Here is a 27,702-nt window from a genome sequence, read left to right on the forward strand (position 1 = left end):
AATCTAAATCTCTCCTCTTTTAGTGTGAAACCATTTCCCCTTGTCCTATTACCACAGACCCTGCTAAAGAGTCTGTCCTCTTCTTCCTTGCAGCCCACCTTGAGATATTGAAAGGCCACTCTCAGGTCACTTCAGAGCCTTCTCTTTTCCCGGCTAAGTACCCCAGCTCTCTCATCCTGTCCTCACAGGAGAGGTGTTCCATCCCTTGAATTGTTTTTGTGGCCCTTCTCTGGATGTGCTCCAGCAAGTCCATGTCTCTTTTGTACTGAGGACTCCACATCTCGATGCAGTAGTCCAGGTGAGGCCTCACCAGTACGGAGTAGAAGGACAGGGTCACCTCCCTCGCCCTGCTGGCCATACTTCTTTTGGTGTAGCCCAGGACACAGTTCGCTTTCTGGGCTGCAAGGGCACATTGCTGGCTTATGTTCAGCTTCCCCTCCACCAGTACCCCCAAGTCCTTTTCAGCAGCGCTGCACTCAATTCTTTCATCCTCCAGCTTGTATTGGTAGTGGGGGTTGCCATGGCCCACGTGCAAGACCTTCATCTACTTCTGTCAGAAGTGGTATTGGAACATTTGTATGTGCTTCAATTCAGAAACAGAATTCTCTTTCTTACCTTTCTAGTTTTATAATCTCTGTGGGAATAATTTCATTCAATCTCACATATGTAAACTTTAATATGAACCGAAATGCCAGACTCACAAATTTTTCAGCTGTATGAATTAGATGTAAGACATGTAAGTCTATCATTTCCTCTTTGATGCTTACATAAGCTCATTCACATACTCAAGCTCTCCTTTCTTTCTTATTTCACTTGTAATTCTTTTTTTGTATTTATTTCTGCTACCATTCCTGAAACAGTTGATAGAAAAAAAAAAAAGAAAGAAAAAAAAGGACAAAATTAAGAATAACACTAAGAATTTAAAGGACATCATGGACATAATAAAGTTAGCAGAAAGTTTTGCCATTCACTTCAGTTGGACTAGAATTTATTTCCTTATGTTCTCCTTATATGTAATTTCAAAGCCTAACTCCTACCAGGAAAAGATGTCATTGATCACAACCCTTGATTTCTAAAAAGCAGACTTGGCCTGCCTGGAATAATCCCACAAGAGGCAGGCGCAGCAAGAAGACGAGTCCAGGAGAACTAGCTGACACCTCCTTCAAGTTTAAGAACGGTCCTGACAAACCTGAAACCAAACAAAGTTGACAGGTGGCCTTCATGGATGAACAAAAGGTTTCTGAATAAATTAAAACATGTAAAAGAGGTATACAAAAGGTGGAAGTAGCAACAGTGACCTGGGAGAAATGCAGAGATGCTGTCCAGGAATGCAGGTGTGGGACTGAAGCAGTGTTTGAGCAGGCTGATGTTATCATTCTCCAATAGTCAGAGAACAGAAAAATGTAGGTTTTGCTTTAGAAAGACGGGAAACACATTATTAACTTTAAGCATACTTTCTGAAAAAACTACATATATGCTTAGGATAGTGCTCAGGAATCTGCTTAAATCTAACATAATTGTGAGCTCCAGCAGTGTTCCTCCTGTTTTGCATTGCTGTTCAATATGTGAGGAGGAACCTAAATCCCAGAAGGTTCAAAATTGTTATGAATTTCCATTTTTAGCAAAAATACTACTGCAGAAAACCTGAAGCCAGACAAATCTGCATCTCAAAATTATTTTACAGCTTGTTACTTAGGTCTAGCCTCAAGCAGTAGTTAAGTATACTGGCCAATCTTCATATCTTTAAAACCCAAGGTGAAGATTAAAGATGCTGACATATTAAATCAGTTTTTTATGGTAAACAAGCAGACAATGTCTTTCTAATTTTCTGGTGTTTTGATCAGTATTTCACTAAGCAGTCTTTGTCAATATATGAAAGCCCGCTTACTCTTTTGTTCCTCAATATATGCCCCACTATACCAACATAGAATTAAACTAAATAAATAATCAAATGGATTGGTATTTCATTTCTCTACATCATAAAATATTCTTTTAGCTATTTATTTTTCATTTTCATCCTCCACCATTTTTTCAAGGCGTTAAATACACGGTCTGAAAGCTTTAGAGGCCTGAAAATGTTTATGGCTGCTGCAGACACGAGATGTGTGAGGTGAAAGGAGAGAACTGCTGGAGACTGTGTTGGTTACACAGTGCCAAATCTAATGTGGTGTCACTAGTACTAGCTGGAGGGAGCTGGGAGCAAACTGTCCCAAATTACATCCAAGTCTGCTTGCTGAAAAAACTAGTTTGTGTGCCAAGAACAACCCCTGCAAAGAGTGAATTAATGCTTGTATAATGTAGGGAAGCAGGGGACTAAGATTTGGAAGTAAAGTGGGAACATAAGTTACTGAGCACTGTAGGGGAGTCTGTTCACTCTCCTTGCTCAACACAATTTAGTATTCTAGTTGATTAACAAAGCTTTCAAAAATTGATTTATCTGGGAGTCATTGTACATAACAAGTTTCCCCTCCCCTATGCCACACTCCAAGCTTCCCCGTAAAGCCACATAAGCAGAACTGATCTAGCATCAGAGATACATCTTGAAGGCCTAGTGAAGAGTTATTCAAGATCTACTCCTCCCAGTATTCCCACTGTTGGCTGGTAATGAAGCCTCTGAGCTGGGGATCCACGAGGCTGAGGCCTGCCCTGGAATGAGACAAGGAGTGGGATGAATTTAGTGGAAGGAAATACTGAGTGAACTTGTCTTATGTTGCCTCAGCTGGCCTGATCTCCACCCTGTGCTAGTGGGCTTCTCGTGGCACTACCCATCTGTAGCCCTGGCAAAGGTGCCCCTGGAGGGCATGTTCTTTAGAAGGTGCTCTCTGAAATTTCAGTTCTCTCTGGGTGGCATTAAAATGCGGAGTCATTTCCCATTCCCATCCACTTCTCCCTATAATGCAATTGAAATGTGTATTCAGCATGCTTGATTTAACATACTACTAGTTAGCCAAATTAAACAACCTTTACTTTACAATTGCATAAGTTTTGTGGCCTGTGGAGGAAATTAGTTTATTCAGAAGTCTAGTATTAGTATACTGGAAAGGGATATCCTTTTATTGACAGCATGTTATTATGCTTTTAATATCAAAGTTCGAGGGTTTTTTTTTTTTGACAAAAATACTGTGTTGGTTTCCTCAGTACATTTTATTTTTATAATACCCGTCACAAAACTGCTTAGATTATGCTGCACATCTTGCATATTCTTTAGGTTTGCAGTTTTATTTCATACCAGAGGCTTAAAGAATTGCTTACAGCCTTTCTCTACTTTCTGTCCATTTCTCAGATGTATATTAAGATATTTTTTTTAGTATGTGGTATGTCTTTCAATCCTCAAAGCCATCCATTATTTCCATATGTTGTCCTGAGCACTCCTGGGCATTCTTCATATCAGGAGAAAGTGTGAAAGGCAGAGTGACTGGCAACGTGATCACCTCTTCCGGGGAAGAAGTCTTCTTAAGATCATTCCTCACCTTTGAAAACATAACCTAAACTCAAAAAGTTCTGTGCCAAACAAGCATTACTATTCTGTTTGAATACTGCAGTATTTTGCATAATGCTTTCTGTAGTGTGCCGTTGGCAGTATATTAACTATATGCTGTACTGGGATGTAATAAAAATAACTGCAGGCATAAGGACCTTTCTTGATTGAATATTGTTCTAGATTTGTTATAACATTCTTCTTTATTCCTTCTTTCTCTTATTGCATTTTTGTTTCATTTTTATTGTTGGCTTACAAGAACCTAGAGGCACAGTACAACCAACAGAAAATAAACCTGATCAATTATTTTCTGATACTTTACAATGGCATTAAAATGTGATTATGCCTCTCAATTTTTAGGATTTTTTTACAAATTTAAAAAAAAAGTTACTTATGCTTATGTAATATAATTTTTTGATGAATGCATCGTATTGAAATTACATGGTTTGCTATCTCTTTTGAGTAAATGTAAAGTACTTCTTTTTTATATAAATATATCTTCTTAATGCCCTTGATTACTTTCCTTCATAATGTAAGGTATTTTGTTTCAATGCAGTGGGATAAGTCTGAGCTGACTGTTGCTTTGTGGTTCTCCTGAAAAAAAGACTGAAGTTTAAATTAAAGTTTAAATTGAGATAATTTTAAGCCTGACAAAACATAGTTTACTTTAATTTCTTCAAATAATGTTCTCAGAGATCACAATTGAAGCATTCACTCTTTTACAGGAAAATAGTTGATCATTTATTCTGAAATTCTCACAACTCACAGCAAGTTTAGTAAAAATTTTACCTGTGTGAATAAATTAGCATTCTCAATGACATTAAAAATGTTAAAAGACACAGATAAAATGCTACAGTGGTTCCAGTGATCTCATCTGGGCTAAATTTTTGCTTATTTTCAAGGGGAAAAAAAACCACAACATGTCAAATAGCTGTCATAATAATTCAGGGGAAAATTCTCTATTGATGGAAGGCAACACTTGATGATCTCTAGAGGATCCTTCCAACCCCTACAATTCTGTGATTCTGTGAACACACAGAATCATGAAATCATGGAATCATCAAGATTGTAAAAGACCTCCAAGATCCTCCAGTCCAACCACCAACTTACCACTAATGTTTCCCCCACTAAACTATGTCCCTTAGTACAACATCTAAGCATTTCTTGAGCATCCCCACGGACAGTGACTACATCACCTCCTCGGGCAGCCCATTCCAGTGCCCAACCACTCTTTCAGAGAAGAAATTTCTCCTAATATCCAACCTGAATCTCCCCTGGTGCAACTTCAGACCATTCCCTCTTGTCCTATCGCTAAGGAGAAGAGTCCTGTCCCCACCTCACCACAGCCTCCCTTCAGGTAATTATAGAGAGCAATAACGTCTCCCATGAGCCTCCTCTTCTCCAGACTGAACAACCCCAGCTCCCTCAGCTGCTCCTCATAAGGCCTGTGCTCCAGACCCCTCACCACCTTCACTGCCCTTCTCTGGACATGCTCCATGGCCTCGATGTCTTTCTTGCAGTGAGGGGCCCAAAACTGAACACAAACTCAAAGTGCAGTCTCACCAGCACTGAGTACAGAGGGATGATCACTTCCCTGCTCTTGCTGGCAACACTATTTCTGATACAAGCCAGGATGCCACTGGCCATACATACAGCTCTGTGTTTCTCAGTGATGTCAGTGTAACTGCAGTCTGTTTGGTCACAGAGCTGTTTAGTGAACAAATCCAGGTGATCAAAAGAGTTGGGAGAGCCAGATAGGGGCACAAGTTTGCTCTTTCACATGATCCAGGCATGAATGTTCAGAACCTAATAACTTCATCGAGGGAAGAGTGGGGAGAATCTTAGAAATATACCAGAAAATCTTGAAGACAAATCATAGATAGAGAAATGATCAAGAGATCTAAATCTATCAAATGCACTTGTCATCTTGGATTATAGATTCAGTCATACTATTTCCAAACTATGTTGTAACTTTAATAAGAAGGACAATAAGGCTGTTTTATTTTTTTTTTCTTTCTCTTCACTACTATAAAACTTCTACTTACTTCCTTTTATAAACTCTCTCTAGTGACTACGGGCAGGTATTCCTTCTCCACTCATCCATGTATCATAAACCTTCAATTGCTCTCACTTTTTTTTTGTATTCACCTTCATCAGAGATTTTAAACTATGATCTTGACTTGAAAGATGGTCTTGCACATACAGTAAGACAAGCGCTCACCTTTGTTCCCATCTGCCAAGTTACTCCTTAGACTTCCAGTCTTTTTGCAATTTATTTTTTCTCTTTGTTAGAGGAAACCAATGACACCTATTTACACACATCTGCAAAAGATGTGCATTCCTTTTTCCAAGCTCAGTACTTGTCCCCTTGCAGATGGTGATATATGGTATCACATGGCTGATGTTTTCTTCCACAAAAGCCCAGGCACTGTAATCACATTCATGCTCAGAGTTTACCAAGTTTGTAGAAGAATAGCTAGTTCTCCTATTATTGCTTTTTTTTGTCTGGTCTTTAATCTTCTTTCTTGCCTTTTTTTTATCTTCTCTGAAACCTGAAGCAGTATACCATAGCAAAAGTAATTAACTGTGTAACTATCTTATTTTTTTCATGTTTTTCTCACTGTTTATACTTAAGTGGAACAGAAAATATATTCACTACTTTTTGAATTTGAAGATTGAAATTACTAAGCCTCCTTTCTTATACAAGTGTTTGTGCTGCTAATAAAACTGAACAATCTTTGACAGATAACTCAAGAAGTAAATTCCTAAAAGATCCAGACCACTGATGATTTTGCATGCAGGCAAACAGAAATAGTACATTTAGCCATCCATTCTGTTTAAATCTTGACAGTCTGAGCCCAGATCCCATCCTAGCCATATGTGAGATTTCCACCCCTTAATACTTCATGGCTTTTTACATTTATTTTAAGAAATAAGCAGAATTTGGGTTCATTGTTTACTAGCAGAAAAAAATGATGCCTTCTGTAGATACTCAACTGTGCTTCTGTTATCTTAAAAAGAAAAAGGATAGTACCTGCATCATATAAAGAAAAATCAGAAATAGAAACAACGGTAATTTTTCTGCATTCATGTTTTGATGAGGCAGATATCAGACAAATAGTATCTCATTTTGCAACCACTGTTTTTTGGTAATTGTCTTAACATTAGAGAAGCCTTAAAAGTGAAAAAGTGTTCTTGACAGAGAACAGAGCAGGACCTTTCCTAACATGGCAAACAAACAGCAGAACTCTTCATCTTAAGAATGTAGTAAGCCTTTAATTGGAGCAGTAATCAGAGATGTAGGAAAAGGCTGTGCTTCTGAGCACCATATTTTGGGCTCTTAATGAGACTTTAGTTCTCATGTAAAGTAATGCCTCTAATTGTGTGGAATTGTATACGCTGTTTGGTTTGGGAGATGCTGATATACTGCAAGGGTGCAGCTTAGGTGGCTTGCAAACAGCCATAGAAATATGGCACTGGATTACAGATTTAGATTTCTGTGAATACATAAGGAAGGCTGGATAAATGAGGGGCTGCAATTTATAATATATTTTAGTCTTAAGAATAATATCAGAAAAAAAGATTTTAGTTTAAGAGAAAATGCATTTTTGAGTAAGATTACAAATAGCATAAAAGGCTATGCTATGTGCAGCACAGAGGGACAATAGCAGCATATTAATATTCAGTGAGCTATTAGCAGTGAAATTACCCCACAACTTTATTTCTTAGTGGATGCTCCACTCGTGGAGTACCCAGTTGGAAAATATATTGTCCAGCTTGCCAGATACTGCAGATACTTAGGTGCTGCAGACGATGCATAATTTCAAAATAAATTTTATTCTTTTAAGGAATATATTACACATTGCATGCCTTTTTGTTAGACTATGATTGCTGTTCTGAGGGTATTTTAATGAAAAATAAGAAATGTATTCATAAGTGTGTGTGAATTTATTATGAGTCCTAAGAAATGAGCAATTTATGATATCTACTGGCATGAAACTTTGTGTTGTATTTTTCAGTCATGAAAGAGTGAGATTACTCTAGGAAAAAGCATGACAAACATGAATCATACACTGTCAAAATATTGCCCTTCCAGTAACTACTTTAAAGTGTTAGTAGTGTCATTGAGGGAAAAGGAGATTAAACCTCTAGCCTTGGGATCCTCAGAGGCAATGCCTGCATTAACCTTCATCTATTTGTGACTACAAATATCTGTGCAGTATAGTATTGATTGTGTGCATTAGATCTGTCAACGCTATTTTGTTCAGCCCACCATGATGAACTAATTCCAGACATTTTTAGACCTAATCATATTGACTTGAATGTTCTGATTCAGAGCAGAAGAGGGTCAGGTGACATGAACTTCATGCAAAAATTGATTAAAGCCATCAGAAAGAAGACTTTAAGGTAGATATCTAAGTACACCACTACACTTTTTTCAAAATTCTTTCTTTTTCTGAGAGTATAGATTTTTGCAAAATGTATTAGCATATCACAGGAAAAGCGAATTAATACTGACAGCAGTGACGTGGAGTTCCTTTCATTCTTGAGTATGTTTCCTTTGCTTATTGGAACAAAGGTACCAAATTGAGTATGTTTTCAGCTGGGGAAGGGAATCAGAGCCAGGAAGATTCTTACCTGAAGTATGGACTATTAGATCGATATGATGATCCTTTCCAGTTCTAGCTCTCTGGAAATATTACATCAGTCCAAACTTCATAATTCTTGGAGATTTTGTATTTTCCTCTCTTCTTACTGCCTACAATTTAGGTCACTTACTAATAAGTACTGGAAGCTACTTCCTCTACTTTTCTTCTCCATGCTTCTGCTTCTGCCCTCCCTCCCACAGTCCCCATCCTATATTCTAGGACAATAACATACTCATGGTACAGCTTAACAAAGTGCAATTTTATTGGTATATTGAAACCAACTTTTGTGTATGCCAGCTAATGTTTTCATCCTAGCTTCTTGATGTTATGAAAGTTATCAGAGGGAAGAATCAGTCCCTTGAAAGCACTTCCTTTCTGTATTGAATGCTACTTTTTATTCAGTTTGTACATATGTCGAGAATTTGTTGGTTAGAAATCATGTGACAAGATCCAGGTTTTGTTCAGGGATCTACATAACTTTGGTCAGGTGTAAAAAAATATGGCAGAAGAATTCAGAAGGACATATCTTGCATAATCTCAGGCTGACTTTGAAAACTTCCATTATGTTTGATCTGATTTTCAGTGCACGGTGCCATCATGCTAACTTAGTTTCACATTGGGTACCAAAGACAGTATCCCATGCTAGAAGTCCCTTAAAATTATTTTCCTGCACAAAGTGCTCTGACATTACCTTATTACCTTATTATGGGCTTAGGTAATAAGTAGAATGTGCTAAATAAAATGTACTGCATAAATAGTCAGTGACATTTTCAATATTTTTTTTTAACAGAAGCCAAATATTCCATCCCTTTCCATTCAAAACTCCAAAAAGCTTAAAGTCATCTCATTCTTGCAGCATATTAAATGCAGAAGAACTGCATTAGTGCAGACTGAACCATACGGAAATCACAGACACACAGAGTGCTACAACCATGCAGTCTTATATGGACCAACTCTAGTATCTACATCACCAGAAATAATGTATGAAATACACAACAGCTACAAATATATTGGAAGATTACTTTATTTTAGGGTGCAATTTTTTCCTTATGGCCTTGGTGAAAAAATGATGCTTCAAGAAGTTATTTAAATTATTTTCACTGTTAAATTCATTAAAAGCACTGGTAAAAATGAACACAAAGCTGTAAATTATCCTTGCCAGTGCTCTGCTTTTGAAACACTTTTGACAGATCAGATCTTCAATACAGCTGGTTGCATATTTATTTATTCCAAAATATGACAGTACTCCTTTAATAACACTTATTATCATCTATTATGCTATTTATGGCAGTTTCAGAAGATACAATGAGCTTCTTCTCTATTTCTATCTGACAACAGGTACTGAAATCTGGGAAAATTAACTTGTATTAAAATTACTTTAAGTTACAGAAACTATTATAAATGAAAAGCAAAGGAGGAAGGGAGGAAGGGAGGAAGGAAGGAAGAAAAGGAGGTATGAAGGAAGGGAGGAAGGAAGGAAGGGAGGGAGAAAGGGCCAGTGATGGCTATTTCAATCTCAGTAGATAGTATGGCATTTGCATGAAATAATATTACTTATGTGAGATAAGGCATATTGCTTTGTTTTAACCCAGCCAGCAGCTCAGCACCATACCATCACTCACTCACTCCCTTCTCCCATTGGGATAAGGAAGAGAAGTGGGAAAAAAAAAAACATAGAATTTGTGGGTTGAAATAAAAACAAATTACTAAGACAGAAAAGGAAGAAGAAAGGAAAATAACAATAGTAATGATAATATAATTTATATTTACAAAACTAGTGATGCAGAAAACAATTGCTCACTGCCCACTAACTGATGCTGAGTCACCGAATAGCAGCTGCCTGCCCAGCCAACTCCCCACAGTTTTTAAAGTTTTTTTGCATGATATCAGATGTTATGGAACATCCCTTAGGCCAGCTTAGGTCAGCTGTCCTCATTCTGACCCCTTCCAGTTCCTTGTGCCCCCTCAGTCCCCCTCTCTGGGAGGGCAGGACAAGAAGTTAAATCACTTTCAGCTCTGTGCAGTTCTGCTCAGCAACAACTAAAACATCAGTGTGTTTTTCTCCCAAAGACAAAACACAGCATCACAATGGACACTATGAAGAAAATCAACTCATGATTTTCCTACACATGAATGAAAAGCTGGAATCCTCTGGATTTGTTAGAAGTATTAATTCTTCCTGCCCCCCTATCAACTGTAGTCACTGTCAGATAAGGAAATGTATGACATCAGCAACACACTCAGGTTATTCTCGTTGAGAAATCTGATTTGAAATTGTAACCCAAAATCAATTGTCTAAGAAAATGTTGTTCCTGACCATTGCTTTTCCTGATTCAGGATAGACAGTGTTATTAAACTAAGAAGTCAGAATAAGACTAATAAGTGACTTATATTCCACATATTTTTCTTACTTGCTCCATAGAGGTGGAAATTATATGATCACCACTAGGAAAATATTGATTCAGAATAAATTACTTTGGAGAATACTTGCCTAAAATCCATTTGCTTGTGTACAGTACAAATATTGTTAGTTATGTTATCAACTTTTTCCTGTAAATAAGTTTTGGGAAGGAGAGGCAATGATTCCTTGACAAGAAATTGATTCACGTATCTTGGGTCAGATCTGAGATATAAAAAGCCATCTTTATTCATCTCCATGTTCAATCCATATCAAAGATGGGATTTAGATAATTGGCATTAATGTAGGCAGGCTTAGCAGCAAGGGAAATAATAAAATACACTTTTTTTTTAAATCAGATCCTGTAAAATGCCTCAAGACAAGAGTCAGGTTGCAAGTGGTAAAATGCTAAGTGGGAAATTTCTGGTGTTATCTTAAACGCATAGCTTGACAGTATTGTAGCATATCAATGGTTATAAATTGATTGTGTATGCCTGTTTGGTTTACAGTGGCTGACATTAATTGAGCAACTCTCATGGTGTAAAAGTACTTTTGTCTTCTGCGATTATATGTAGGTAAGAATGTTAGACTTTTCAGACAGTCTTTACTCAGAATCAAAAGAAGCCACAACCTCAGTCTTCCATGACCCAGTCATGCTACCAGTCCACTTGCCTTCCAACTTTTCAAACTGGTATATTGCCTTGACATTTTGACAAACTGAAATTTTCTAATGGGAAAACCATTTCAGGAAAGAATGAAAAGTTCTGATCAGTGCAGCTTCATTACCATTCCAACACAATTAAAATATTATTCCCTTTGTTTACTGTTCACTTCAGTATTTCTTGCAAACTCAATACTTTTTTTTCAAAAAAAAAAAATTAGTTTTAACATTTTTCATAGAATGGCCTTGGTTGAAAAGGACCTCAGAGATCATCTAGTTTCAACTCCCGTGCTGAGTGCAGGGTCACCAACCACTAGACCAGGCTGCCCAGAGCCACATCCAGCCTGGCCTTGAATGCCTCCAGGGACAGGGCATCCACAACCTCCTTAGGGCAACCCGTTCCAGTGCATCACCACCCTCTGAGTGAAAAACTTCCTCCTGACATCTAACCTAAATCTCCCCTGTCTCAGCTTAAAACCATTCCCTCTTGTCTTATCGCTATCCACCGTCATAAACAATCATTCCCCCTCCTGTTTATACATTCCCTTCAAGTATTGGAAGGCCACAACAAGGTCTCCCCAGAGCCTTCTCTTCTCCAAGCTAAACAAGCCCAGTTCCCTCAACCTTTCCTCATAGGAGAGGGGCTCCAGCCCTCTGATCATCTTGGTGGCCCTCCTCTGAACTCATTCCAAGAGCTGTGCATCTTTCTTGTACTGAGGGCCCCAAGCTTGGACGCAGTACTCCAGATGGGGCCTCACAAGAGCTGAGCAGAGGGGGACAATCAGCTCCCTCTCCCTGCTGGCCACTCCTCTTTTAATGCAGCCCAGAACATAGTTGGCCTTCCAGGCTGCCAGTGCACACTGCTGGCTCATGTCCAGCTTCTCGTGAACCAGGACCCCCAAGTCCTTCTCCGCAGGGCTCCTCTCGAGGAGTTCTTCCCCCGGTCTGTATAAATACCTGGGATTGCCCCAGCCCAAGGGCGGCACCTTGCATTTGGCCTTGTTGAACCTCATTAGGTTCACATGGGCCCACTTCTCCAGCCTGTCCAGGTCCCTCTGGATGGCTTCCCTTCCCTCCAGTGTATCGACTGCACCGCTCAGCTTGGTGTCATCTGCAAACTTGCTGAGGGTGCCCTCGATTCCATCGTCTATGTCATTGATAAAGATGTTCAAGAGCACCAGTCCCCAGACTGAGCCTTCGGGGACACCACTTGTGACTGGCCTCCACCCTCACATAGAACCATTGATCACAACCCTTTGGCTAAGACCAGCCAACCAGTTCTTAATCCACTGAACAGTCCATCCTTCAAATCCATACCTCTCCAATTTAGAGAGAAGGATGTGGTGAGGGACCATGTCAAAGGCTTTGGAGGAGTCCAGGTAGGTGACATCCATTGCCCTTCTCCCATCCACCGATGTCATCACTTCACTTTCCTGAAGGTGCATGACTGCACTTCTCTCAGTGCTTATCAGGAATACTCTTTTTGAGAAATTGCATTTAATTATGTGAAATTTCTTCAGAACTCAAGAGAATTTGGTATACTGCAGGCTAGAAAAGAAAGTTAAAAATCTATAAGAGATATTTATAAATGCCATTTGTAAAAATGATATAGTATGTTATTTTATATGGTGTTGCAGTTTTAAAACCTTTGTATTAATTTGTCATAAACTGAATTAGCAATTTAAATAAAAGGGCAGCAGATAATTGTATTCCTTTACTATGAGGAACACTTGAACTAATTTAAAGTAATGAAGCAAATTATCTAAAACCATTTAGTCGAATATACTAGAGAGGGGTCAAACTCGGGGCAACACTATTTAAATCAAATTGAATTCCATCTTGAGAATGGATTTCAAATAGATTTTTAATTGCAGTATTTTGTCCACAGGGCATTCTATCACATGCTTTTAATATGAAAGTAAAATCCACCAAAATATCCTCCATCATAATGGTGCCAGGTCTCTCTTCATTACATAGTTTCTATGCTGTGATGTCTGCAAAGATGTTACTAGGCTTTTCATTTCTGCTCATTTTGCTCATAGATAATCTTTTGAGCCAAACCCTGGGTAATTTACAGGTTTGGCTCATTACATTAAGCAGAAGAATGGAAGAAAAATAAAACAAAAGCATAACTCTGGCTGGATTTGAGGCTGGTACAGTGTGCAGGAGAAGGACTGAAGCACCCATGTGAGGAGTCCTGTCACTTCATTGCTCTCTGGAATACTGCTTAAGCATGGGAGATGTCATGCTAAGCATTATCTTGATGCTATGAGAGTTTGGTACACAGCATGGCAGTCTGGAATGGAAAACATTCTTTGCAGCAGAACTGCTCTAGAGAAACATGTCGGGAGCACAAGCAGACCCATCTTTGGGCTTCCATTGTGCTTCTAGTAGTAACCAACAGTGACCCCTCTTCTACTCTTTACCTTCTGTGTGGACTATAACTCCAGAAAGATATGGAAAGCCCAGGTATACTCATGAGGGCAAGAAAAAATGATACTATGTTTTGTATATACTTCTAATTTTCTCACGTCTTAATGCAATCTTATAATCATTGGAGATCTAATCCCATGAAAATAGGTTATAAGTACATCCAAAGAACACACTGTAAATGAAAAGTAAATTTCCAGTGGTAATTATGAAAATTATATTTTTAAAAAACTAATGCTTCACAAAAAGAAATGGCATGTAACATTTTTTAATGACAGTCATATAGTCCTTTCAAAATTACAGTGACGAATGCTCACACAGGAACAGAAAGAACATCATATGCAAGTTTGTCAGGACCTGTTGAACCAATACAAGGCTGAAGGTGATAGTTTCTTGAATCTCATCACTAATGGTGATGAGACATAGTGTCATCACTATGATCTGGAGTCATCACAGCAGTCCACGGAGTGGCAATGTATGAATTACTCGTCAAATAAAAAGTTCAAGACACAGGTCTCAGTGGGTAAAATGATGAGCACTGTCTTTTGGGATAGGAAAGGGGCAAACCTTCTGGATTTCCTGGAACCCATAGAAACCATCAACTCTGACCTCTACATCACGACACTGACTAAGCTGAAGGCTCAAAGTTCCAGAGTCGCACCAGAGAAGACAACAACTTTTCTCTTACAACACAATAACGTCATCTCTCATAGCAGTTTGAAGACTGTGGAGTACATTGCCAGTCTTGTCTGGACTGTCTAACACACACACCTCATAGTCCAGAATTTGCGCCTTCTGACTTCCATCTGTTTTGATCTATCTAATATGGACAGCATGGGCAAGATTTTCCTAGCAATGATGCTGTCATAGCAGCTGTGAAACGGTGGGTCATCTCCACTGGTGCAGATTTTTATGAGTACTGCATGCAGGCTCTTGTTAATCACTGGTGAAAATGCGTAGCTAAGGGTGGTGACTATGTAGAAAAATTGTGTTTTGTCACTGAGCTCTATCAAATAGTGTTATTGTGTTCTTTTGTATCTGCTGTAGTTTCCATGGAAATAATAAGAGTCATTACTTCCAGTTGCAGGAAGTAGAGCCAAAATTGAGTAAAATAATATAGATGAGGATTATTAAATTCATCCTGGTTGATTGGAAACTACCAGTAGAAGAGTCTAGTGACAGTTTGCAAGTGGTGCAGCTCCTCACAGAGACAGCCATAATGGCAGGGCATTTGAGAATGACATTTTTTACAACATTTTTTGGAACTATGCTCAATTCTGTGTTTAAAAACTGGAAACATTCAGCTCCAGTGCTAACGTGGTTGTGGCAGATCTGCTAAAATTTCTCAGAATGAAGAAATGGCCATGCTATACAAATAGAAGATAGAAAAAGCAAACAAAATGAGTGTAGAAGCCATCAAATAAGGAAAATTAGGAAAGTATTTAAACTCATACTTGATTTTATGTTTAAAGTTAAAAAAATAAAAGATTCATTATCTTTCCTGAAACACTGCGATTAAGGGGGAAAAAAAATTACATTAAAAAAAAAAAGAGAGAGAGAGAAGACATAATTTGCTCAGTCTAGCCTGGCTACAGAAATCAACTGAATCATTGAGGTTTAAAGGGCTTAGATGTGCTGCTTCATAAATGATTGCTAAACTGAAGTTCAGTTAAGTAAATGAGGCTTCTTTCAACTGAAGCTCCTAGAATAATGGGTCAGGCCCTTCTATGGTTTTCAGATTGTGCATTCTTCCCGAAATGAATTTCATATTGAGAGTATTCATTTTAAATTAATCATATGAATGTTCTAAAATTGAATTAATATTTATATATTAAACTCATGTTATTTGCTTGACAGACTTGAATCAAAGGAACCTTTTCTGTCTGTTGGGTAAGTAGGAATATGGTTATTTATATAGAATATTGTTATTTATATATTCAACTATCATACAGTATAATGTATGGGATAATACTGAGCATAAACATCTCTTATCAACATTGCAGTTATTTATAAGCTTATAAAAAGTAGATATCAATCTATAAAGACAGCAGCTGTAGGTATCTTTCAAAAAATTACTAGAATGTATGTTTTGCTTCTACTGACTAAAAAAAAGATTATATTAAAAATATTTAAGAATTAAACATCGCATCAAAAAGCTGTTTTATTATTTTGTTTTCACTGATCTTTCAGTCATAAAGTATTCTGAATATCTCTTGCATAAGCCATTGGCTGAAGAACTGATAGTTTCTTTTAACAGAAAGTTTTGGTGATAACCTGATAACATAAAAAGACCATCAGATTTGTAAATTAGAAAAATATATTTTAGCCTTATTATAGATCACATTTAGAATGATATACCTATTACAGCTATTGTCTTCATAGACACATGTAAACAGTTATTTATCTCTCTCTTAAAATGATTATCTTATTATTCTAAAAGCTTACTTTAAAAGTGATGCATTTTGAAAAAAAAATCATTTTTTTTTATAAAATACAGCCCTTATAAATATGTATGCATATATAGAATAGGTAAGTATCTGTATTTTACTTCTGAGTTTAAAGTTCACATCCTATGCACTATTTTTTGTTTAGTTTCTTTCTTATAAAACTTTCCTCGGTTTCCTAACATTTTCATTCCCATTTCATTTTTCTTCAGAACTGTATACCCTTGTCTTATCATCATTATAATTTTTCTTTATTCACAGCACCACATATATTTCATGCTACCAAGACCATAAACTGCAGATAAAAGATCCCAGTGCAAAATAGCCATTTAAGGGTTAATTCTACCAAGTAATTATCAGTCACTTCCAAGTTACTGTATTAAATTGAAAAGATTGAAAATTTAGATTTAGATTGAAAAACTACTTCAGGTTCTGAAGTGTGAATTAAAAATAGCAAGCAAAGTATATCAGTGAAGAACATCGAAACTCAATAAATCAGCGTGAGCAAGATTGGGATATGCTTCAGTTTTTTCAGCATAAAGTAACTTTGACTTGTTTGAGTACATTTTAATTTAATTAATTACCATTTCTACTTTCTAGCACCAAAAAAAAAATGTTGAAAAAGAAGTGAAATGTTGATCAAATGGAGGGAACGGAGGCACGGGAGGATGGGAACTGAGGAGGAGCTCTTGGTTTGCATACTTTGAAATGTCCAAATTCATTACCAAATTTAATCACTTTCATTATTACCTCCTGCTATTCCACTTTGTAACTTTTATACCATTCTATACTATTTACTATACATATACTATATTCTATACTATTTACTATACTATACTATTTATACTAGTCCTTTTTTTTGATGCCTGCACTCTTGTAATAAAATAATTACCTGAAAATCTCAGCTTTAAGGTTGAAAAAAAAGAAATTTCATATCACTGTGGCTGAAGAGCAAATAAAATTGAAAAATAAATAAATAAATACCAGGAAGCAAATAAAATGCAATGTTTGTGCTAGTAGTAGCAATTTATCTTAAACAGCAATTATCATAAAAAAAAAATTCTACTTTTGTAGCTCATGCCACAATTTTAAGAACTTCGCTTGCAATGTTAAGATATTAGTGGATGAGGACCTAGGAGGAAATTTTATGTTTTGTGATTGGGTTCATGTCCAGATGAGAGTGGTGGCCACGTTACATCCCCATAGTCATTGTACGCGACTTTATTGACAAGCTGGACTCCTCCCAGGAAGTCTCACTTGAGCAAACAGATTTAGCCTCTTCCCAGAACCTCCCAGAAGTTTGCTTGAATAACTTTTTCAAGTTCATAATGATAATGATTGAAAATGTAAAAATGTAAAAATTGGACACCACCACTTTCCTAATTTTGCCTTTCACTGCTACATTTCATCCACCTCAAAGCAGGCTTTTTTTGACAGAGGCAAGAGCATTGTGCTCTGAGGAGGGGCCTAAACAAAGATCGTGAGGGAGATTTTTTTTTATTTATTATTTTTATTTATTTATTATTTATTATTTATTATTATTTTTATTTATTTTTTATTGCTGAGGAAGATATTTCTCCTGGTCCCACAGTAATATGGTGATTGGTTTGTTCAGGGAATGAGCTCTCATGCTGAGACCTGTACCTGAGGTTTCAACCAGGCTGATAGCTGCTTTGCAGAAGAAATACTGACTGAGGCTTGGTTAGACATGGGTGCTCTCAAGGCCTCTTGAAGCCAGAATCGGTAAAAGCAACAACTTTCATTACTTTTGGTTCCTACAGATTACTTGATCCAGCAAGTCAGCCTTTAATTTATCTCCCTTCTGCAACAGAGATTTGTTTCCACATTTTCATTATACTGCCTGTAGGAGTTAATCATCCTTTTTCATTTTGCCATGTCGAAGATAATGGCTTTCTGGTGCTTTTCTATTGTTAATTCTTTAGGTAGAGGAAGGGAACATGAAGTGGGGCAACTGAAGGGCTTGAGCCTGTCATGCTTTGCTTGAGTACTCAATGTGTGTACTGGGCTACAGCTTTCCAGAAAGAGATCCCGCAAAGAAAAAAGTGATTCTTAAAACAACACGTTGCTTATTCTCTCTCAGAAACCAGACAGCTATTGAGACAAGCAGACCTCACCTCTCACTGCTGTGTTTTGGCTCTCAGATGCAGAGAGAGAACATCTCCTGTACTCCCTTAGTAAAGGAAATTGCATTTATCCTTTCTATGCAAAAGGTATAGCACGGTATTTTGTTTACATGGCAAGGTTTTCTAGTGGGGGGGCTGCAGGGGTGGCCTCTATGAGGAGCTCTGCACTGCCCCATGTCAAATCAGAGCAAGCTCCAGCTGCTCCTAAAGAGACCCGTCACTGCCAGAGCCGAGTCGTGAGCGATGCTCTGAGTGTGCTCTGGGAGAGCAGATTTAGGAAAGGGAAAAACTGCTGCACAACAGCAGCTGGGAGAGAGGAGTGTGGAATGTGAGAGAAACAGCCCTGCAGGCACCAAGTTCAGTGCAGAAGGAGGGCAGGAGGTGCTCTAGGTCCAGAGCAGGAGCTCCCCACAGCCCAGGAGAGGCCCGTGGAGGAACAGGCTGTCCCCTGCAGCCCATGGGCACCATATGGAGCAGATCACAGAATCACAGAATCAGAGAATTGTAGGGGCTGGAAGGGACTTCTAGAGATCATTGAGTCCAACCCCCCTGCTAAAGCAGTCTCCCTAGACCAGGTTGCACAGGTAGGTGTCCAGGCAGGTCTTGAACGTCTCCAGAGAAGGGGACTCCACAACCTCTCTGGGCAGCCTGTTCCAGTGCTCCGTCACCCTCACTGTAAAGTTCTTACGCATATTTGTGCAGAACTTCCTATGCTTTGGTTTATGGCCATTTCCCCTTGTCCTATCGCCACGCACCACTGAAAAGAGTCTGGCCTCGTCCCTTTGCCTCCCACACCTTAGATATTTATAGACATTGATCAGATCCCCTCTGAGTCTTATTTTCTCAAGGCTTAACAGACCCAGGTCGCTCAGCCTTTCCTCATAGGGAAGATGCTCCAGGCCCTTTATCATCTTCATGGCCCTCCACTGGACTCTTTCCAGGAGATCCCTGTCTTTTTTGTACCAGGGAGCCCAGAACTGGACACAGTACTCCAGGTGAGGCCTGACTAGGGCAGAGTAGAGGGGGGAGAATCACCTCCCTTGACCTGCTGGCCACGCTCTATTTAATGCACCCCATCCACCACGTAAGTACTTCAAACTTTAAAAAAATGTTTGTCCTCTTTCTTAGTGTCATTTAATAGTGTATTGCACTTTGTTGAATTCAGAAGAGATAAAGAGAGCGAGTAAGAAACAGAGCTGATTTTTCTGAGGCTAGTAAGAGCTTAGATTCATCTACCACATGATGCAGAGAATGAGATTACTTCTTGATAAGCAGGCAATAGCTCTTCAGTGTGATGGGCTTTGAAAATACACATGTTTTATACATCTGGCTGTCAGCTGAGATTCAATCTCTTTCTTTTGTGTACATGTTTTAGAAAATACAATACAAACATTGGACTTTTTCTTTTATTTTCAAGATTGACTGGTTGCTGTAAACATTATAAATTTAGGTGAAAAGCCCAGAGAGAGCTGCGTATGAAATTAATGCATTGCATGCATTTATTACATGGTGAATAGTTGTCTGTCTTGGAAGAAAGAAGAGAGGTACAAGTACAACTGGCACTAATTGCTGCATTTTTTGACATTCTCAGTAAAGCCACTACAATTCTGAATGAACCACTACCTTTCTCACCAAGATCCTTTTTCTAGACAGTATATGATTATAGAAAATACAGAAAAGTCATGGGTTTGTATTTTCAAATCACAGCCTAATCAAAATACCATTTGAATCAGAAGTACTTCTGGAACAGGTGAAGGAATGTAGATGTGCTGAGCTTTATGAAGTGCTTCCAAAATGTGAAAAGAAAAAATCTCTTATTTTCTTCTCGCAGAATTACTCTGAAAAATATCTAACAACTGGAATTTGTTACCCACGTTTTCTGTTTAAAAGCTCTCACTCAATGAGAGTTTCTTTTCAATAAGGATGTTCTGCAGAAAATCTGTAGAAAATCCTGCACTCAGACATCAATTTGAGGGATCCAATTCTGAAGAACTGAGATAGTTAAAATTAAATGCATGGTTAAAATCAAATTCCCATTGTTATGAATTAATCCATCCGCTTCCATGTTATACAGGTTCTTTCAATTCATAGTCAGGGCTTCTTTTCAGACATTAGGTTATGAGGCACAAAGCAGAACGTACCAACATTCTGTAGCTCTTGTACAACAAATACTAATAACGTTTCTCATTCTGATTATCAGATAGCACCAGCTGAAGGAGGAGACACTATTCCTACTGTTCCCATCTGGCGTTTGAAGCAAGATAACTAAGAAAAGTATTTTCCTTCAGATGAGTGAAAAAGAGAAAAAGAAGAGATAGTGGAATCATTTTGCACTGTTAATATGAAACCAGTAACACTGCCAACCTGAATATAATTTTTAACTGTCCTTCTCATACAGTCTAGGTATTCAGGATTTGCGCTTACATGAAAAACATGGGAGAGCTGCTCACACTTGACAATTTTATTTAAACTTTGTCCATCAGCAGGTGTTAGTAGACTACAGGGGCTCTACATGTGGCGAGACTGTCTAGGTAGTCACCAGAAAGATAGCAGGGATTTATGAGCAACAGCTTCTACGGAAAGCTAGGGATCTTTGTATGGAAGATGCTGAAAGCCTGTATGGTTTAATTTCAAGCAGTATTACTGATACACTTATCTTTCAGCAATTTACCAAAAGCCATAAAGATTAGGTTTTTCTATAATTGTTTCCTCTGAATCACTAGATGAATTATCACTGTTTTATAAATGTATAAAAAGTTGTTTGTTTGTTTTTCTTGAAGATATCTCTGAGGAATAGATTATGAAGTCACAGTAACAGATAATGTTTTGTTCCAGTTACTGCACATGGTGGTTTTGTATCATTGTTCAGTGTTTAAAGATCCCAGATTATGCATTTTTCTACTCATCTGTAATCTAAATGATTATTTTTTGGTTCCTCTGTTTTCCTGATACTTTTCATTCTACCATATTTCCACTTTTACACACACAAAGAAATATATATCACATAGAAATTATGCTAATACGGGGGGAAAAAAAGTCTTTTCCTAATTCCATTAACTTTTATTAGCAACAAAGTTAACAAATATGCCCCATAATAAATTCCTTTTTTCCTCTCTGACTATAATAACATCAGTAACAATGTGCTTCATAATTGAGAAAGGCAATAGAGCATGGGATAACTTTTTTCTCTTCTGGTTATTCTATTTGCTTTTCCTTTTGTTTAGTTTCTGTTATTTCTGTCATCCAAGACTACCCTTTCATTACTATTTCTAGGAAAACAATACATATTGAGATCCTTAATGTTGACTAATGTTAGTACCTCAGTACTAAATATCCATAGTTTCAACTGTGCAGTGGCATTTTCCCTTTCCAAAGGGGGGAAAATTGTATATAAAAAATGCTTCTGAAGGGTGGTGAGGGGCTCAAAGCATTCCAGAGGAATAAATAAATAAATAAATAAATAAATAAAAACAGGAATGAAGGAATATAAGAATGGAGAGGAAATTCACAAGGGAAGGACTACACAAAAGCAAAAAGGGAAACAATAAATACTGGTTTTGTTATTGTTGTTTTTCTGTTGTGGTAGGACAAGGGAAATGGTTTTAAACTAAAACAGAGGAGATTTAGACTGGATGTAAGAAAAAAATGTGTTGTTTTTTTTTAAATGATAAGGGTGAGGAAGAACTTGAACAGGTTGCCCAGGGAAGTGGTGGATACCTTGTCCCTAGAGACACAAAAGGTCAGGCTGGATGGGGCTCTAAGCAACCTGATTGAGCTGTAGGTGTCCCTGTTCATTGTAGGGGAGTTGGACCAGATGATCTTTAATGGTCCCTTCCAACTCAAACAATTCTATGATTCTAGCATTATTGACTTTTTTTCTTTTCAGTTGCCACTAATGACATACAAAAAGCAACTTTTCTGAATTCACACTTGGGTCTAGGAGCCCTCTCATGGGTAAGGTTGGGTGTCTGAATCAGCTATTGTCCCATAATAATTGTGTAAAATATTTTCATAACCAACCAGATAGACACTAGAAAGTACTTCTAAATGAAATTGCAAATTTTATCAAAGGCAATCATTTGCTAACAGGATCATTTACCTAGTGGATGTGTCCTCATTTATTCTATTGCCACCTAAATCAAGGGACAGAAACTACTGATGGGTTTTCAGGAACACTGTGAACACCAAGTAGTCAAAATGAAAGATTACCAATTTTAAGACCACATTTCTCCTATGAAGTATTTGTTGACTACTTGAAAATAGTGGACGCTCTTATAGAAATTAGGGTCAATACACACAAAAGGAAATGTGAAGCATTTCTCAAGTAACATAATTCTTCCTGTAGCGCTAATCTTTTTTTTGCTGTTGATGAGGTACACAAAGATATGCAAATTATATATTCTGAGGCAGTGAAATTAGTGAGGCAAATCTGTAGGTTGTTACTGCAGCTTTTATAGCACTGTTGTGCCAGAGTGTTCACACATCTTTGGAAGTACCTGAGAGGTACTGAATAAGACTTTGTTTCTTTGCACAAGTAATCTTTTTATACACATTCACACACATATATTAATCATGATTATACTTTAAACTTGGAATCAAATACCAGTTGATTTCAAGTTTTCAAGCAGACCTTGTCTATATGTCAGTAGTTAGTTGTATTTCATGTTCTGGCTAATATTTTATAGGCTATAAAACTGCCTTGCTGTGTAGAGCATTCACAGAAAAATAACATTCCAGTCATGTAAGTCATATAAGCGTGAATAATGGTAATGTGGTTTTGCTGGAAGAAGGCAAAAGTTGCGTGAGAGGAGTCTCACAAGAAAAAAGAAGGAGGAGATAGAGAGAGATGTTAACAGTTTCAAATCCTTCACAGTCCTGTGTTTTGGCAAGAGATGCTTGAGGCAATTCTGAGGACTAAATTGTTATGGCAGCTTAATTCAATAGACTATGTAAAACCAAATTAGCCTAAGATTTGTCTGTATTGTTAACTTCTAATGTGATAAAACACTCAAAATGCAACTTTCTATAAATGTTTACTAGCAATGATGCATATTAGTGCAAGCACAGCCCAAGTCTGATAGTCAGAGCCAAACTCAGAGATAGTGACCACATGATGTGGAGAAAGAATACGGCAATAATAGAAACATAAAACTCCTTGAGTCCCCTTTTGTGAAGTGGTTTTCTTACCATCTAAAGTGTTATGAAATTAACCTTTATGGAAAAGAAAAAAATGGATTTACAAGAATGCTCTAGGAGCAAAGATAATTACTATATCTTACAGGTGATTAATATATTTTAAATGCAAGTCTCAAAATCTCCAAAAATCATAAAAATATGACAAAATTTTATATACATAGAATCATTTTTGCTAAGGTAGATAAGACTGAAGAACAATTTGTATATATTCTACTCAAGCTGGATTAGAATTCAAAATTCTCGTGTTCTGGTCATTGAACGTGATGTCTTGTGCACAGACGTAAGTATTACGCTCTTAACAGACAATAACACTGAGATAATAAAACTTGCCTACTGCTCCAATCATAACTTTCTAAAATGTAAATCTGTGCAACTGTTTCCTTGAAGCCAAATACAATCATATCAAGAATTCTCCTGTAATAGCCAGGGAGTAGAATGGAGAAAGTGGGAATATGATCACATATTTCCCCAATTTTTTTTTTTTAAAATGTAACAGTAAGGCTGTAAATCATTAAGTCAACTTCAGTCATGCTGTCAAAACGTGTCAGATAAATATGATTTTAAAATGTGACTACCATACTTTAAGGAGCTTACAGTTGGAAAAAACAGGTTAAATCTGAAAACAAAAATGTAACCTGATTAAATTCAAAATCAGATACATTCATCACAAACTTCTAAATGAGAAAGAAAGTAAATGATTAATATCCCACATTGTCAGGTACCCTTACAGTAAACACCAGAGTAGAAGCCCTTACAACACAGAGCAAAACAGGAAAGCACATAGATTGCACAACCTTCCCTATGCACCTAGAAAGGCAGGAGCCTAAACGTATGGGAACTGCTGGGTCATGGCCTGAACCAGTGACTGGACACCTGGTGAAGGGGTGTAGCCAACCCTGGGAGGGAGCTCAGGTGCAAGCAATTCACCTGTGTAACCAGAAGGGGTGGACCCTGGCTCCACCCTTCCCTAACCTGATTTAATGGCTGCCAGCCAAAAGGAAAGTTTCTCTAGAGATTATCTCCTTTGGGAGTTTCTAGCAAACTCTGATCCTCAGAAAGGGTAAGATGTTCCTTCTTTATTACTGAATTTTGACTGCTATTTTTCCTGAGATCCAAAACTGTTTGAAGGCATCTATATCAGCTTCCTCCTACTCTTACACTAATTGTGTATGAAAGCTTGAGAAAGATTCCTCCCTAAACTGAAAAGGTGTTCTAGTTTAGATGTTTTCCCTATTAAAAAAAAAAAAAAAAGGCAGATACAGAACCGCAGTTCTTACCCATTGCAAATAGCCCAACTCAACTGTAGGAGATGCCTGAGCTTGCCTAAGGCAAGCTGTATAGTCTAAGGGGCCAGTCTCCAGTATCACCTAAGACACTAGAACATGAAAAAAAGTCATATGGATTAGTCTAAGAGGAATAAGTTCTTTTGACTAGCCTCAAGTTATACTTCTTTCCAGATTAAAAAAAAAAAAGTATAAACTTTTCAACTAGATGAATCATACTCCAGTCATACCTGTGTGATAAGAAATCAGGAGTTCTACTACGTGTCAAAAGTTGCATGGAGTACTGGCAATGCTAATACTATGAGAAAAGTTGTCAGGCTGTTTTACCATATGTTTCACCTTGATGAGTCACCTGGGATGAAAAATCTCTTTCCTTTCTGAGAAGAAATACATTGGAAAAATTCCATATGTGTATTTAAGATAAAGAATTATATCTGATCCTTTAATTTGAGCAACTTTATGATGGATTAACTGTGAGAAAGTTAAGATTGGAGACATTTGAATTCCCTTCTGTAAATCAAATGGTCTCTTATGTTGTTTTAGAAATTATTTAGTCTCTGACTTTTTTTATTCACGTACAGAAAAGAAATCTTGGTGGCTTTTTCACTGTATATATGGGAAGTGAACAGACATGCCTTTCCAGAACACTGAAGTATTAAGAGGCATGGATTTGTCAGAAAGTAAGGGAAGCATAGTCAGCATAGTTCGCACTGGGCTAGATGATATGAAGTATTATATGCCGTGATTTAAGTCAGCAGGCAGCCCAACAGCACACAACCTTCCACTCACTCCCTTCTTCCACAGGGTTTGGGGAGAAAACTGGGCCAGGGGTTTGGGGATTAAAGTAGAACTCATGAGCTGAAATAAAAACAACTTACTATGACAGGAAAGGAAAAATAATACTAATAATAATTATATATATTCACAAAACAAATGATGCACAATGTGATTGCTCACCACCTGCAACTAATGTCCAGACAATCCCTGAGCAGCAGCTGCCCCCTGGCCAACTCCCCACACTTTTTGCATAATGTCATATGGTGTGGCCAGTTTAGGTCAGCTGTCCTGGTTCTGTCCCCTCCCTCCTTTTGCTGGAAGGACAGTATGAGACACTGAAACATCTGTGCAGTGCTGCTCAGCAACAACTAAGATATCAGTGTTAACCAGCACTGATTTTTCTCCTGAAGCCAAAACACAACATTGTACCAAATGCCATGAAAAAAGTCAGCTCTGTCCCAGCTGAAACCAGGGTGCACAGTCAGTTGTGTAATGCACAGCTGCCCTTCCACTCATCTCTGTCAAGGCTGGAATTGAGTCTAATCTGGTGCCTCGGTTAAGGATTATCCTTTTTGTCATATGCATTTTCCACAACAAATTACCATAAAAATTATTGCACAACAGGTCAGGAGTACAAGAATGCTTTCTCAGATTTACAGTATCTGGTATTTCCATTTACCTTACAAATTTACTTACAGTGCACTCTTCAAAAAAATAGGCAGTATGTCTTGTCTTCACAAGCTGTTCTCAGGACAGTGACAATTATATGTCTACTTTGATGTTTTAAAGCTAAACCTCAAGTTATTCAATTTAAAGAAAAAAACTATGTAAATTTATTGTATGAGAACAAAAAATTTAAGTCTTTACAGTTTGAGAAGGGGAGAGAGGAGAGAAAAGTATGTTACAATTTTCTAGAAATGCTTTTTCTTTACGTAAACTCTGACACTGTCATTGAAATTGATTAATCTTTTGTGAACTGTGCCTTTCTGTTTCATTCAGTGCTTCTAAGAAGACTACTTCTCTGGAGACTACATAAAGTTTCCAAAGATCTGTTTTGTAATCTTAAGCAGTTAGTCTTTCAGCTCCAGTGCTACCAGTGTGATTTTAATTTATCAATCTGTTGTTCAGTGAAATGCTGTAGGAACACTTCAAAGCCTAAACCCATCACTTATTCCTACACCTGTCAATGGCAGTCTTCTGTATTTGTCACGCCACACTCCTGCAATGTATACAATATTGCTAATAAATTGGATAATCAATCACTTGTGCATGGTTTGACAGTAGTACCTTGAATACACTGAATTTGAAGTGCATTTGCAAGAGGGGGGACTCATTACTCTTGTACTAGGAAAAAAGAATCCCATATGGACACCAAGAATTTCCCAGTTAATCTATACAATTAAAGGGCACCTTGGGAAATGGTAGGCCACTTCACGCTGGAAAGCTTTTTCATTACCTTAGTATAATATGTTCCCATGAGAAACGTTAAGTAATTGGAGATTACTTTAGATAACAGAAAATAGTTTAACAGCAGGAGAAGAAAGGACAGGGAGACATTACGGAAAGAAGCGTAAATAAATCTACATGGAAAACATACAATGCGTTACTTTGTTTCTAAATATTATCAGACTAACAATGTTAAGTGCGGTCTGTCCCTGCAGCTGCAAGGAGGTTTTGTTAGGAGTAATTCTGATGCTAAGCTGTACAGAAAACTGTTTGGGCTAAATTTTGCCTTGAATGTCCTGTATTATTCATGCCCATTTGGCTGCCATAAATCACTCCCAGATTAGATGATTCCCCAGAGTCTGAATATTAATCTTAATGTCTTTTCTATCATGTACTATTGTACTCATGTGCTATGTACTTTTCTATCATGTACTATGTCTTTACTATCATGTACATGGTTCAACAAGACCAAGTGCCGCATCCTGCACTTTGTACACAACAACCCCAGGCAACACTGTAGGCTTGGGGCAGAGTGGCTGGAAGGTTGTGTAGAGGAAATGGACCTGAGGGTATTGGTCAATGCTCGGCTGAGCATGAGCCAGCAGTGTGCCCAGGTGGCCAAGAAGGCCAATGGCATCCTGGCTTGTATCAGGAACAGTGTTGCCAGTAGGAGTAGGGAAGTCATTCTCCCTCTGTACTCAGCCCTGGTGAGGCCCCACCTCGAGTACTGTGTCCAGTTTTGGGCCCCTCACTGCAAAAAAGACATTGAGGCCCTGGAGCATGTTCAGAGGAGGGT

General features: G+C 37.8%; 1 protein-coding gene across 7 annotated transcripts in view; it reads left to right on the plus strand.

Annotated features, from left to right (window-relative positions):
- RALYL (RALY RNA binding protein like) overlaps positions 1 to 27,702 on the plus strand; it is a 380,979-nt gene that overhangs the window by 307,048 nt on the left and 46,229 nt on the right. For all 7 annotated transcript variants that reach the window (XM_021387920.1, XM_021387926.1, XM_021387925.1 and 4 more), the window contains one exon: positions 15,474 to 15,506. In XM_021387920.1, the coding sequence (XP_021243595.1) occupies positions 15,474 to 15,506 (33 nt within the window). The remainder of the gene's footprint in view (positions 1 to 15,473; positions 15,507 to 27,702) is intronic.

The sequence above is a fragment of the Numida meleagris genome, chromosome 2 (genome assembly GCF_002078875.1).
Source record: "Numida meleagris isolate 19003 breed g44 Domestic line chromosome 2, NumMel1.0, whole genome shotgun sequence".
NCBI lineage: Eukaryota > Metazoa > Chordata > Aves > Galliformes > Numididae > Numida > Numida meleagris.